At 55.1% G+C, this 11878-nt stretch overlaps 2 protein-coding genes and 1 long non-coding RNA gene across 15 annotated transcripts in view; 2 read left to right on the forward strand and 1 right to left on the reverse strand.

The window, feature by feature from the left end:
- Nucleotides 1–6106, forward strand: part of ACSF2 (acyl-CoA synthetase family member 2) — a 36292-nt gene extending 30186 nt beyond the window's left edge. For 10 of the 12 annotated variants that reach the window (XM_086857151.1, XM_086857143.1, XM_086857150.1 and 7 more), the window contains 6 exons: nt 3455–3562; nt 3670–3821; nt 4254–4395; nt 5463–5573; nt 5734–5802; nt 5896–6106. In XM_086857151.1, the coding sequence (XP_086713277.1) occupies nt 3455–3562; nt 3670–3821; nt 4254–4395; nt 5463–5573; nt 5734–5802; nt 5896–5946 (633 nt within the window). In that variant the 3' untranslated portion in view covers nt 5947–6106. Of the gene's footprint in view, nt 1–3454; nt 3563–3669; nt 3822–4253; nt 4396–5462; nt 5803–5895 lie in introns of all 12 variants that reach the window. The other 2 variants (XM_086857146.1, XM_086857142.1) reach the window with 1 other exon arrangement.
- Nucleotides 6107–6516: 410 nt separating this feature from the next.
- Nucleotides 6517–7873, reverse strand: LOC111937352 (uncharacterized). The gene is made up of 2 exons (XR_002868570.2): nt 7697–7873; nt 6517–6974 (listed from the first exon to the last, which is right to left on the reverse strand). It is a non-coding gene; the product is annotated as an uncharacterized LOC111937352 (long non-coding RNA).
- On the forward strand, nt 7873–11682 carry RSAD1 (radical S-adenosyl methionine domain containing 1). 2 transcript variants are annotated; one of them, XM_086857156.1, is made up of 10 exons: nt 7873–8490; nt 8871–9004; nt 9084–9288; nt 9360–9725; nt 9816–9879; nt 9966–10113; nt 10185–10239; nt 10641–10744; nt 10820–10970; nt 11372–11682. In XM_086857156.1, the coding sequence occupies exons 1-10, from the start codon at nt 8002–8004 to the stop codon at nt 11399–11401; spliced, it is 1746 nt and encodes a 581-aa protein (XP_086713282.1). In that variant the 5' UTR covers nt 7873–8001; the 3' UTR covers nt 11402–11682. The 2 variants fall into 2 exon arrangements, 1 of the variants encoding a protein (XP_086713282.1); XR_015277971.1 differs by having other exon boundaries at nt 8002–8490; nt 9802–9879.
- The last annotated feature ends 196 nt before the right edge of the window (nt 11683–11878 follow it).

Genomic DNA, 11878 nt, shown 5'->3' on the forward strand with positions numbered 1-11878 from the left:
TTAGATGTTCTGAGCACATCTCTTGAGTTGCCAGTCTGCTTTCTGTTGTTCATTATGCCCTCTTTGATGTCTGAAAATCCCTATTATTTCACGGTCAATTTGCTGCTTTTTTTCTGAGGCCAGTATTGTCTCCAGCAAAGCTCAGTTCTGTAGGCTTTAATTAGGCAGCTCAAGCCCTGCCATCATCATCATCCTCCAGTGTGGCACAGCCAGAGGGTGCTGACGATGACTATGAAGATGCTCCCTGAGCACTGCTCAGGCCCAGGGCAGGGTGTCCTCCAAGGAACTCATGCCCTCCTGCAGCCCTGACCTTCTGCTTCAATCCCACCCAGTATAACCCACTTACAGCACTGGTGGTACAAACTCCAGCCTTTTCATTACAGCCTTTCAGCAGCAGTTGAACGTGGAAGGCACTGGGTGTTTTTATTGCTGTTGAATGCAGGGGAAAACCAAGAAGCAGAGGGCTGATGTGGCTTGTTCCAAGTTATGCAGTAAATAAGCAGCACAGATGGGAAAAACCCAGGGTCTTCAGAGTCCCCACTGTCCCCACCAGATCAGCCTGCCTCCCAAATGTTTACTAAAGAGACTGGAGTCTGATTGTTTTTACTTTATTTTTAATTTTTGACACTTCCCTCTTCAGACTGTTTTGCCTGTTCCACAGTGACCAGTATTTAAACAGCACTAGCAGGAAATGTTTGGGAAATATGCTTTAAAAAACACAGTTCTGCTAAGGTGTTCTTTTTATTCCTGGTTTATACAGAGGCTTGGGATTCACAAAGAATGAATGTGTTGTTGGTAGGAGCAAGTTAGGCAGCAGTTTGTTTTGGAGCTTGCTTTCCTTGTCATCACTGAGGGCAGGACTGATCTGGGTGTTGGGGGGTCACTTGTGGTCCTACAGTAAGAAAAGGCTTTGCAGTCAATTATATTTTATATTCTAGCTCCTCTTGAAGCCAAGGGTCCAAGCTGGAATCTTTGCCTCTGGAAAGCTCTGCTTTGACACCAGATACAGCTCCAGTGGAAATTATGGAGCTGATGCTGAAATTATTGGGTGAGGTTTTCTGGACTGAATTACACCAGATGACAAGGCTGAATGATGCTAAGTGTCCCTTTGGGTCATGAAGGCTAGGAATCTTCATGGATACCCCCAAATTTAAATTGGTCTGTGGGATTTTGTGGAAGTGTTGTCTGCTGCTGGCAATGGAGATGTTGGATGGTTCACATGTCAGATAAGGGTTGGGAAGGACAGTAGTGCTGGCACAAGGGTTTGCTCCATTCCCTGCTTCCATCCCAGGAATACAGCTGGAAAATGCCATTCTAAGAGGGAGATAACATCTTGGAAAGATCTGGACCAACATCCTGGTATCCAGCTACAGAATGATGTGCTGGTACAGGCAGAGGAAGGCAATGATTGGGAAGCAGATGAGCGGCTGGAGTTTCAGACCTGTGTTGCCAGCTGGACCAGTTGGGAAGCCAATTCCTGAGAGTGAGGGTGTTTATGGGGACAAGCCACAGGCCAAGACAATAAACAAAACAAAAAAACCCACCAATAGCTGGTGTTTGGGGTACAGGGCACAGTGCCAGGCATCTGGAGGAGCCTGCTGAGACACGGCACTCACAGCATCATCCTGCCAGTGCCTGCTCCTGCATCCAATTAAACTGCTGGAGTGACCTGAAGAGGGAGCAAGGAGTGACTCAGGGCTTGGCTGGGATCCTGGGACCAACACTGCAATTCATCCATCAAAGTAAAACAAAGAAAACAAAGGCACTGGGATTTTTAATAGGTATTTAAAGTCTTGGATTTGGAACTAGTCAGTCACTGCTCCAGCCACAGGACTTGTATTAGTGGGTGGGAGAGAAATCCAGTCTGAGCATGAGATGCTGTGGGTTTGCACCTGGCTGGGAAGTTGTCCTTGTGTCTGGGAGCAGAAGCCTATTCCCAGTTCTCCTTGGGGGCTGCCAGGCTCCAGGCAGAGCAGTTTGTACCAGATGGACCCTGCAGCATCCTGGAGAAGTTCTCCTCCAGATTCCTGGATGGAAGCAGGCTCCAGCTTTGATTCACACTGACCCTGGTGCAGTCAACAAGAGCATCAGCCGTTGTGACAGACTGTGCCCAACATGAGATCCTCCAGCAGCTCCAAGCAGTGGAAAGTGCCAAATGCTCCAGTGTTATTACACACTGTTGTACACTAAAGCAGGGCTGTGTTCAGCTCATTCAGGATATTTTTATCCTTCTTCACATGCTTCATCACAGTCCTTTGCAAAGCCCCACACTGATTTGGGGCACAGTACCTGGGTGAGCACCATGCCCAACCCATGACCATGTAGGCACACTTGGACACTTTGAAGGAACTGACCAGATCTGGGTGCCAGGGCAGTTTGGTGGGTCAGAGTTGCTCATGTGTCAGTCTGGAGAACTGGAGGAGAAATGAGGAAATACTTCTCACATCAGCTGTTTCACAGCCATGCTCTCCCAGCAAAGGAGCTACAGGTGACATTACTTTGAGTGGGTCAGAGACACCAGAGCAGTGCTCCAGCAGCTCCCACTGCTGAAACAGAGCTCCCAAGAGCTGGAGGTGAAGCAGCAATCCCAGTGATGGTGCTGTTGGTGCAGCTCAGAGCTGCTCAGGGCACCTCCTGTGCAGCTCCTGCCACCTCAGCCCACTGCACTGGGCATAGAGCACTGGAATTTTCCTCTGAGGAGAAGTGACCTTCAGCTGAGGTGGCTCAGAGCCTGCTATCAGGATTAGCTGGGAGGGAGGTTTAGCGGCAAGAAGCTTTTGTCCTGCTGTGAGGCTTTGGGTCTGTAAGGGCAGCTGTGCCAAGTGTTGAGCAGCCTCGTGATGCCATTACAAAGGTTACAGGGGCTGATGTCTGCACAAAAGGATCTGCAGCAAGCAGCCATGCTGCAGGACACACGGTCTCCCACAGAAGTCTGCTGCTGACTCCAGGGTTTTTCCAAAGTGATGTCCTGTGTTCCCTGAGTTGTTAGAGATGCAAGGTGAACTCAGCACCTTGGCTGCAAGGGCGCCGAGGCAAAGTCAGTGGTGGAGATGTTGTGGAGTCAACAAGACAGGGCTTGGAGAAGCAAGGAAAAGCAGAGGATGGCAAACCCTGGAGTCCTCCAAGAATAGCAGTTAGTGTGTCAAAAGTACATGACACCACAAGTAGTGTTGTGATGGGGTCAGGAGCACTGTGAGGGATGTGAAGAAGGCCATGGCAGGCAGGAGCAGTGATGCTTTAGCTCCTGTTTCTCCAGGACTCTCTGGCAAGAAGTGTCTGGAGGGCCCCATCCACAGCCAGCAGATCTGGGCTTCCTGTGACCTGAGCGACCTGGGGGAGCATCCTCTTCACACCCCACTGCCCCCTGCAGTCATGATCAGCTTTGTCTTTCCTGTACCTGAAGCAGTGCAGTCCCCATTCCCCTCGAGACACATTTCCTCTCCTGTGTTTGCAGGTTGCCTATGGGACCACAGAAAACAGCCCTGTCACCTTCATGGGGTTCCCCAATGACAGCATCGACCGAAAAACGGAGACAGTGGGATACATCTTTCCCCACACAGAGGTGACCATGACTTTTCCCACGTGCTCCAGGTGCTCTGCCGGCAGCAGACCTCACTCCATCCTTCTTGTCTGGTGCTGGTGTCTAACTAATCCCTTTTTCCCTTACAGGCAAAAATTGAGGATCCAGAAACAGGGAAATCTGTGCCTCTGAACACTCCTGGGGAGCTTCAGATCCGTGGCTACTGTGTCATGCTGGGCTACTGGAATGACCCTGCCAAGACAAGTGAAGTGATCACTGCTGAGAGGTGGTACAAGACAGGGTGAGCCTGAGAACAGCCCCACTTCTCCCAGATGGTCCCACAGAGTGACACTGGATGGGGATGCGTGGGTATTTACAGGAGTGCTTGGCTGGGATTTCCAAAGCAGAGAAAACTGTCCCAGTTTATCTCTCTGATCTGTCTGTGACACTTCAGAAGTGCTTTTAGCACAGAGCCCTTGAGAGGGGGATTGTCACTGGCCACTTGTGCCTGGTGGGATTGTGGAGGTACAGGGCAGGGGCAGGCATTGCCTCCCCCCTAAACCCTGGTGCTTGTGTGGATACTGCCAGCTTCTGTAACAGCAGCTCTTTGATCTCTTCCATGTGTTCAGGTGGCATCTCAGCCTTTATCCTCTGATGCCACCCTGCATGGGTGGGAACACCAGCCATCCTTCCACCCAGCTGGGACAGGACTAGAAGGCTGTTGTCATTGCAGGGACATTGGGAGCCTGGATGAGCATGGCTACTGCAAAATTGTAGGACGTTGCAAGGACATGATTATTCGGGGAGGAGAGAACATCTATCCAGCAGAACTTGAGCAGTTCCTCCACACCCATCCCAAGGTTGAGGAGGTCCAGGTGAGTGGGAGGAGGTAGGGTGGGTGAGCAGCTATCTTTGGGAATCCTGTACATAAAGTTTCTGGGACTGCTGTTTGGAACCTGGTTGTCTTTCCCTGTTTTCAGCATCAAATTCCATTTAATACTGGTTAGCAAGGAGGAGGGAGAAGCATGGGATGGAAGGGGCAGGCAGAGCTTCTAGCATGAGGCATATGGATTGTGGCAATCCCCATGTGTTCCAGCTGCACATCTGCAAACTGCCTGTCCACTTTCACAGCTCCCTCTGAAATTCTTACTCAGAAAGCAGCCTGGAAGGACAGTTTTTACTGATAATTGCTCAACTCTGACATCCAGGAAGACTCTTTCAACAAGTCCCAGGAGATGAGGAGTGAAACTTTCACTCCTTCGCAAGACCGCAAAGATTTCCAGGACTAAGCAGCTGCTCCCCGTCTGCTGGGATTGTTCTCTTCCAGGTTTTGTGCCAGACAAGTTTCCCCCATAAATAAACTGGTTATTTAGTCAGAGATAAATAACTCTGGCCTCCTGTGCCAGGCAGGAATCTCTCCTTGGAACAGTCCCAGTGCAGATGGGTTGCACACCAGTCCTTTTTATGTGGTTTCTAAGGCTTTATGTCATTGCTCTGGACTCAAAAGGATCAACGTGTCTCTACCAGTTTGAGATACTGGTTCAAGGCAGGGAATGACAGTAGGATTCTTGTGGAATAGTGGGAGCAAGCTTTGGACAGAGCTCAGGCTTTGGAAACCCATTTCCTGGTGTCACAGGCAGTGGCCCACTAAGATCTGTGATTATAAGGGTTTTAAATAATCCTTTAATTCAACCTTATCCCTTCCCTGCCGTTCCATCTGGAGATCCCAAAACACTGGTGTCAGTCTACCAAGTCTCCTTGATGTTTGTGAAACCTCTTGCCCCATTTTTTGGAAGCAGAGGGATGACAGGTCCATGTTGCATCCACAATGCTCCAGCACCCTGTGGTATGGGGTCAGGGAACATGCCATGGGCCAGCACACAGATCCTGTGGGAGGCCAGGGACATCCCCAAGGGTCACACTGTCCATCTGTCCCAACCAGGTGGTTGGTGTGAAGGATTCGAGGATGGGAGAAGAGATCTGTGCCTGCATCCGACTGCGGGCTGGGCAGGACTGCACCGAGGAAGAGATTAAAGCTTTCTGCAAAGGGAAGGTGGGTTCTCAGTCCTCAGTTTCCTTCCAGACCACTACACCTAGTGGCTGCTGGGGACTGGTGGACAAAAGCCCATGGATTTACAGCGCTGGGGGACCCAGCCCTAATAGTGCCAGGCTGTTCCTTTCAGGTTGTGTAGCCCTAGTTTTTCTCCTTCCAGATCTCGCATTTCAAGATCCCGCATTATGTTGTGTTTGTGAGGCAGTACCCACTCACTGTCTCAGGCAAGGTAAGAGGGGGCTGGGGCAGGGCAGGAACCCTGGAATTCTGTCCCAGCTCCTCTCGGAGTCTCTCTCTCCCTCCTCTCTGCCCTCTATTCCAGATTCAGAAATACATGTTGAGAGAGCAGATGGAGAAGCACCTGCAGCTCTGAGATTCGGAAGGCAGAGCAAAATCCAGGATAAATCAGCCCCATTTCATTCAGCTCTGAGTCTGCTTTTCCCCTTTGCCTTGGGCTAAGCAGTGGAGACTTTCCTCCCTGACATCAGGCTGATGGCACTTTTAGTCAATAAAACAAAGCGCCTTTTTTCCCATTTGGGCTTGTTTCTTTGCCAACAGAAATACTGGTGTGAGGTGATGTGAGGAAGGGATGCTTATTTCTGGAATTCTCTCCAGTTGCTGAAAGACCTTATGAAGGTTTAAATATTTTCTGTGTCTCTGAGCAGTTTGGCTGCAGCCATTTCACAGGAGCTGAACAGATGCTGGTGGGTATTTTACTGACACTCTTAAGTCCAAATGCCCTGGCCTGGCTTCCCACGGTAGGTGATGCCTTTTTTCCTTGGATGTTGTGAGACTGCTGGGTCATTTAAGAGTTACTGAACTTGAAATGAGGGGTAGGGAGTTCAGAGAATGAGACTTTGCATTGGGGCTCCCTAAAACTGGCTGGAAAAGCTCACTCTGTTCCCATACCTCCCCCAGGTGTTTCCCAAAAAAAAACATTCTGCAAGACAGACATGGCTTTGTTTATTTTGTTGTTTTGGACAAGACAGACAGTAAGGTTGTTGCATAAATACCAAAATTCCTGTCCCATTGGCAGAGTGAAGCACAGCATACCAGCATTTTTCAGGAGTTATTTGGTACATCCCAACCATGACACACTCCTGTGAGAAGAGGGACAGCAGAGCTCCTGTTTGCCAGCAGAAGCATCTCAGCACAGCTGGAAAGCAGATCATGCTGCTGCCAACTCTTGCTGACCTCCCACTGTCTCCCTCCTGCTTCCTTTCAGAGCAAAGGCTGGGCCCTCTCCATGCTGTGGCTTTCTCCAGTGGGTGGAGGGCAATGGTGTGACAGGGAGAGAGGAGAAGCATCAGTGAGGTCTCAATCCTTCATCTTGCAGCTGGACTCCAGGCTCTATCCATGGAAGCAGATGGTGGGGGCAAGTCCCCTGTCCACATCTGCACTCTGAAGGAAAAAAATGTGGATAGTTTGTGTCAGACTCCTTCTGCAGTGTCTTTCCAACAAGTTCCTATCCTGTTCCCACACTACTCGAGGGGCTGGTTTCAGGACTGATCCTTCCACATTTCACTCAGGTCTCCTCCCTCCCCTGGTTCCCTCCCTTCCTTCCCGAGGGAAGAACTGTTACCTGCATGACAGCAAATGTAGCCAGGGACCTTGGGGACACAGAGGCCCTCTGTGTCTGATGTCTAGGGAAGGACTGTTTACCTTCTTTTGCTTCCCACAGCACTAACCCAGGTGCAGGACAGGCCTGCAGTGAGTGGAGCTTCTCCTCCCCTCCCTGATCGGTACCTCCACCCTTGGCACAACCCCTGCTCTGCCACAGGTGCCCCACTGTAGATGGGGGGCAGTGGATAAGAAATGAATGACACCAGGCTTGGCTGGTGAGGACAGACACACAGCTGAGAAAACCAGTGAGTCCTGGTCACAGCCAGCACAGGGGGAACAGGAACAGTCCCTGCCACCCCCCTCCTGCTCCTGTCCTGGGAGTGGGGCAGCACCACCCATGGGTCTGAGCCCTGGCACACTCTGGTCCCAGGGAAGCTTTCCCTACCATCCCATGCCTTTCCCAGAGCATATCCAGCCCTCGCCAGCCAGGACACCTCCCGTGGTGCCTCCTGCCCCTTCCCAACCCCTGGGATGATGAATCGGCGGCTGTAAATACTCACGGAAGAGGAAAAGCTGGCCCCTGTGGCTGGCAGTGCGGTCTCGGTGCGTGCAGTGCTCCAGGCTCGCTCCATGGCTTCTGCCCTGCCCGTGCCTGAGTCCCACTCTTACAATCCTCGCTGCCTGCTCGGAAGCTCCCCGGAGTGGGAAGGTTACATCAGTGATGAGTTATGCCGAACTCTGCGTTTCTGGCCTGGCAACAGGAATCTGCACTCACAGCCTTTGTCATGGGCATTTCAGAGCTTCTCGTGACTATTAATAGAGACTACTTCACCAGCTGCGGGTTTGCACAGCCCCGAGTGGGGAAATGCCACCTTCCTCCGCCGAAACACTGGGAAACCCTTCCCGGTCCCGCCAAGCAGCCGGGGAAGGATGCGGGGGCAGGTCCGAAACCTCGTTCGGACCGTGCGTCTGGGGAGGACACCGGGGGAGGACACCGGCCCTGGCATTCCGGCACCGGGAGAGGACATTGAGCATCCCCGTCGTTGACAGCGAGCATTCCCCGGCCAGCCCCGTCGGGAGCTGCCCCCGCTCCCTCCCGCGGGCGCTGCTCCCCGCCCAGCCCCGCGCTCGCCGGGGCCGGCCCCGCTCGGTGCCCGCCCGCTGCGGGCGGTGCCGCGGCTCTCGGCCCATGGCGGCGCTGCAAAAGTGCCCGCGGAAGCTGGCGGCTCTCGCTGCGGTGCTGCCCGGCGGGGGCGGCCCGGGACGAGCACCGGCACCGGCTCCTGCCTTGGAACCGGCCCCGGAGCCGCTCCCAGAAACGGCCGCCCCCGCCACAGCCGCGCTCTACGTGCATGTGAGCGGGGACACGGGGGGAGCCCGGGGTTGTGCGGGGCTGCACCAAGAGTCACGGGCTTGCACACGTGGGGACACGCGTGGGTCCCGGGGCTTGGACACCTCGAGGGGCACGGGGCTGGCACAGGTGGAAGCTGAACGTGGCTCCCTGGGACTCGCACACTCGCGGGTGTATGTGGGACGCCGGGGTTTGCACACGCTGGGGAGAGCCCAGCCTTGTACGTGCCATGGGGCTAGCCTGAGCTGAAGGGTCACACCTGTGTGCCTTGTGGGGCAGGTGGGGGGCACCGGGGTCCCTGCACTGGGCTGGGGCTGGTTCCCCTCAAAGTGGAGTGGCCAGGGGTGAGGGCATGGCCGTCCCCACACGCGCTGTGCCCGCAGTGGCCCTACTGCCGCAAGCGCTGCTCCTACTGCAACTTCAACACCTACGTGGTGCCGGCGGTGGACGAGGCGGCTGTGCGCGCTTGTCTGGTGCGGGAGGCACGGACCCTGCTGTGCCTCGGCCAGGTGCACAGGTGGGTGCGCAGGGTGGGCTCATGGGGAGTACTGGGCCCTTCCGTGCCCACCTGCAGCTTCCCACCCTCTGCCCTACAGCGTCACCTCCGTCTTCTTCGGCGGGGGCACCCCCAGCCTGGCCAGCCCCAGCACTGTTGCAGCAGTGTTGGAGGCTGTGGCGGGGGCTGCCCACCTTCCCTCTGGTGCTGAGGTCACGCTGGAGGCCAACCCCAGCTCCACCAGCACATTGCGCCTTGCCGGCTTCAGGGCAGCTGGGGTCAACCGCCTCTCCATGGGCGTGCAGGTGAGAGGGGCTCTCCCCACCGCAGTGCCCGCAGCCCCCCATGGCCCCATTGTCACCACGTCCCTCTGCAGTCGCTGGATGATGCCGAGCTGAGGATGCTGGGCCGGGAGCACACAGCGGCAGAGGCACAGAAGGCTGTGGAAGCAGCGCGGGAGCTCTTCCCTGGCCGAACCTCCATCGACCTCCTGTTTGGGCTGCCGGGACAGAGCCGGGATGCCTGGGCCCAGAGGCTGGAGGCAGCCTTGAGGCTTTGTGACGACCACATCTCCCTGTACCAGCTGACGCTGGAGTGGGGCACGGTGCTGGCAGCTCAGGTCCAGAGGGGAGCCCTGCCCGCATCCTCCCAGGATCTGCTGGCTGACATGTACCAGGCTGCCCGCACTGCGCTGGTGGGCACCGGCTTCCGCCACTATGAGGTCTCAAATTTTGCACGGAAGGTGAGATGCCCCCCATGCTGTGTCCCCCCAGGTCATGCTGGTCCCCCAGCAGGCTCAGCCCCTTCCCTCACCCCAGGGTTCTCCCTACAGGGCGCCCTCAGCACCCACAACCTCTCATACTGGCGGGGTGACCAGTACATCGGTGTGGGGCCAGGTAAGGGGGTGATAGAAGGCCAGTGTGGGGGAGTGTGTGGCCATGTGCACCATGAGCTCCACTGTCCCCGTCCCTGGCTGCTGCAGGGGCACATGGGCGCTTTGTGCTGCGGGGTGAAGGTGGCTGTAGCCGGGAAGCTCGCGTCCAGACCCTGGAGCCTGTCACCTGGATGCAGGAGGTGCAGAGCCGGGGACATGGCACCAGGAGTCGAGTGGTGCTGAGCCCATTGGAGCAGTGAGTACTGGGGTCCCTCCCCATGCCCCCTCCCTGTCTGTGCTGCCCCACAGCTCCCCATGTCCCCACAGGCTGGAGGAACTGCTCACCCTGGGACTGCGCACGGATGAAGGCATCACACAGGAGGTGAGGAGCCACCTGTGGTGACACTCCACACTGACCTGATGCTAATCCTAGAATGGTTTGGATTGGGTGGCCTTAAAGCCCATCTCATTCCACCTCCTGCCATGGGCAGGAGCACCTTCCACTGGACCAGGTTGCTCCAAGCCCTGTCCAACCTGGCTTTGAACATTTCCAGGGATGGGACCCACAGCTTCTCTGGGCAACCTATGTCAGGGCCTCACCACCCTCACAGGAGAATTTCTTCCCAATATCTAATCCAAATCTGCTGTTTCCATCCATTCCTCTCTTTTCCTGTCACTCCATACCCATCTACAAAGCCCCACTTCAGTTCTCTCGTAGCCCCTTTGGGTACTGGGATGTTGATGCCCCATCACTAACATCCTTCTCTCACACTGGGCACACAGCGCTGGGGGCACTTCTCCCCTCAGCTCAGCCTGCAAGCCGTGTTTGGGGAGCCAGGGGAGGCTCAGGCACTTCAGCAGGAGGGCTGGCTTGTCCTGGACAGCAGGTGAGCCCCAGGGAGCCGTGGGCTGGGCCGGGGGTCTCCCCGGGGCACCGGGGCTCACCACCACCTCTTTCTCAGGGGGCTGCGGTGCACCTGGGCTGGCCTGGCCGTGCTGGACTCGCTGCTGCCTGACCTGCTCTGGCAGCTGCAGCGGGTGCTGAGTGCTGCCCGGCGCCCACCGAGGGGGACCCTGGCAGAAGAACGAGCTGGTGGCCGGGATGTGAGGGCTGTAAGTGGCCACAGTGGATAATAAATCTCAAGAGCAGCGTGTTGGCAGAGGGGTGCTGGGGCAGGGGCAGTGGCCAGGGGCAGGTTTTACTGCAGGGTGGGCCCCTGTATCCTGGTGTTCTGCATGTCCTGAAGCCCGGTGTCCTATGTCCCTGGTGTCCGTGTTATAAAGTCATTCTAATTTTGTCCATCTCAAGGCCATTTTCATCTTGGGACATCACTTCCAAACTACATCCTGTACCTCAATTTTAACATGTAACATCTGTAAAGGGGTGCATCTGCCTTGTAACACTGATTCTTTTGATTGCGTCTAATAATAACTTTAATAACAATTACAATTTAGCTAGCACGAGTCAATTCCATTTATTACAGTTACGTTATTGTGATTTGTTCTCCACACAGTCTCCTCTCCCCTCACGCTTGGATTGTTGACAGTGGATGGCCTGAGGGCGGGCTCGTTCCGCGCAGGCGCGGCAACAGCTGAGCTCCAATCAAGGTGCACTAAAGCAGTCTCCACCAATGGGAGGCCAAGAAGAGTTGATTGACAGGCGCTGGGCGGGGCCAGGGTTACCTGTGCACCCCTCCAATAAAAGGTGGAGCAGCCATTTTGTGAGTGAGCACGTGGCAGACGGTCACGTGCTCTCGGCGCCGTGTCGTTCCTTATTCAGTCCTTGTATTTTGTTATGTTTTAATAAACCTTTGGAATTTCAAAAGTCAGCGTCGTTTCTCACATCCGGGTATCCCGGAGTCCTAGCGCACCAATATCCCGCTGTGTCCGAGTATCCCCGTGCCACGTGTGTTCCTAGTCGCCCAGTGTTCCGTGTCCCGGATGTCCCAAAGCCCCAGTGTCCCAATGTCCTCGGTGTCCCGGGTGTCCCGGTCTATCCAGCGATCCCGCTGCGGTCCGAT

The sequence above is a fragment of the Cyanistes caeruleus genome, chromosome 19 (genome assembly GCF_971803275.1).
Source record: "Cyanistes caeruleus chromosome 19, bCyaCae1.hap1.1, whole genome shotgun sequence".
NCBI lineage: Eukaryota > Metazoa > Chordata > Aves > Passeriformes > Paridae > Cyanistes > Cyanistes caeruleus.

Coding starts and splice junctions, on each gene's coding strand:
- RSAD1 (XM_086857156.1), top strand. CDS start 8,002: ATGCCACCTTCCTCCGCCGAAACACTGGGAAACCCTTCCCGGTCCCGC. Junction 10,114..10,184: donor GTGCTGAGCCCATTGGAGCA/GTGAGTACTGGG, acceptor ATGTCCCCACAG/GCTGGAGGAACTGCTCACCC. Junction 10,971..11,371: donor GTGGCCGGGATGTGAGGGCT/GTAAGTGGCCAC, acceptor TTCTCCACACAG/TCTCCTCTCCCCTCACGCTT.